The following is a 1488-nucleotide window of genomic DNA, read 5'->3' on the forward strand; positions in this document are numbered from 1 at the left end:
TTAATGCAGAACTCCATTTAAATCCAAAGGGTTCAAATACCTATTCCTGCAAATGCAGATCCTGAAGCAGAAATCAAAAGAATACGATCAACTATCCCTGGTTTGGCTGAGTTACAGGTTAAATAGTTTAAAATACAGGTGAGCACTCATACTTACCAAATGTTCGATCCCACTGTACTCTCCTTCTGTGTTTTCTCTGATGGTGACCAGATCCACATCGGTGTAAGGCGTCTTATAGCCCTCGATCGACACGCAGGGACGCACATTAGCATAAAGGTCAAAGGTCTTCCTTAGCAGCAGGTTCATGGACGGATGTCCAGCAGCAATTGGTGTCTTCAGGGGTCCTGAAATATAATTCCGTTTTGATCATGCAAGTTTCATACACACTATGCCTGATATGAGACACAGTCGGCAAATTGACCTTTTAATCCAATTTTGTTTTTGTTCATCGACTCTTTGGCCTCAGGAGGGATCATCCACCTGCCTCCGGGCCCTTTGATGGCAGTGACGTTTCTCTCTTCCCATTGAATAGGGGCCTGGGTGAGGAAAGAAATTCACACCTAAGTCTTAAAGCAGTGTTCAAAGGGGTAAAAAAAAAACATAGTAGCTCATTTTTTAGCCTGACTCGTGTAGAAAAACTGCATAATGCACTTGCTGCAACTTGCAGCCTAGGCTGCATTCCCGAAGAGTGAAACAACAGATACTTACCTTAGCTGCTTCAAATATCTTCATTACTGCAGTGGAGATCTCTGGACCGATTCCATCTCCAGGAATTAACGTTACAGTTTGAATCTGTCAAAATAAAGCACGGACCCGTAATCACAAGTATCACAATCTGGCAACATTTTCCTGTGGCTTTCTATAACTCAGAAAAGGAATCTGAAGAATTCACTACTATAGTACAAATAGTCATGAAGTTTGAACACTGCTGGCTGTTATAACTAATCTCTCCAAAAGCAAGGACAACAAAGGCATCCAGTTGAAGTTTTTCTGCAGTGTATGTTTTGAGTAGGTCTGACTCATTCTGCGTTTACTAGTGTCAAAAAACCACGCCTTCAAGTGAACAATCTTGACTGAAGTAACTATTCAACTGACACAACTACATAGTTTCTTCAGGCTGCAAAATTAATGTTTAAGACTTCTTTTGTGATTAAAACTTTACACTCAAGGCTCCATATTAAGCTCTTCCAAGTACTTGCCTTTCAGACAAGTAAAACTGACCTTTATGTACCACGTTTCCCCCCCAAACAATATAGTATATAGTTTCAACTCATAAAACTACTATAAAAATATAAAATATGGACTTTTTAACATACAAAAACTTTTTTTTATTATTTTAAAATGTAATTAGTTTTACTTGTTAAACTGTGCATAGTACTTTTAACATATTAAAACATTTTATTTTGGGACAAGTAAAGCATTTTGGTTTGGGACGAGTTTATTTCAAGTACAACTTTATTTCTGAAATTCTGTTCATGTTAAAAAAAA

The 1488-nt window shown here is 37.9% G+C and overlaps 1 protein-coding gene across 1 annotated transcript in view; it reads right to left on the bottom strand.

The window, feature by feature from the left end:
• Positions 1-812, bottom strand: part of LOC107579547 (isocitrate dehydrogenase [NAD] subunit alpha, mitochondrial) — a gene marked incomplete at its 3' end in the record, with an annotated part of 3348 nt that extends 2536 nt beyond the window's left edge. Inside the window, exons 1-3 of the mRNA XM_016265366.1 lie at positions 709-812; positions 422-536; positions 157-344 (exon numbers count right to left, since the gene is read on the bottom strand). Coding sequence (XP_016120852.1) covers positions 157-344; positions 422-536; positions 709-732 — 327 coding nt within the window. The remainder of the gene's footprint in view (positions 1-156; positions 345-421; positions 537-708) is intronic.
• Between the last annotated feature and the right edge of the window lie 676 nt (positions 813-1488).

The sequence above is a fragment of the Sinocyclocheilus grahami genome, unplaced genomic scaffold (assembly GCF_001515645.1).
Source record: "Sinocyclocheilus grahami isolate Dianchi unplaced genomic scaffold, SAMN03320097.WGS_v1.1 scaffold18058.1, whole genome shotgun sequence".
NCBI lineage: Eukaryota > Metazoa > Chordata > Actinopteri > Cypriniformes > Cyprinidae > Sinocyclocheilus > Sinocyclocheilus grahami.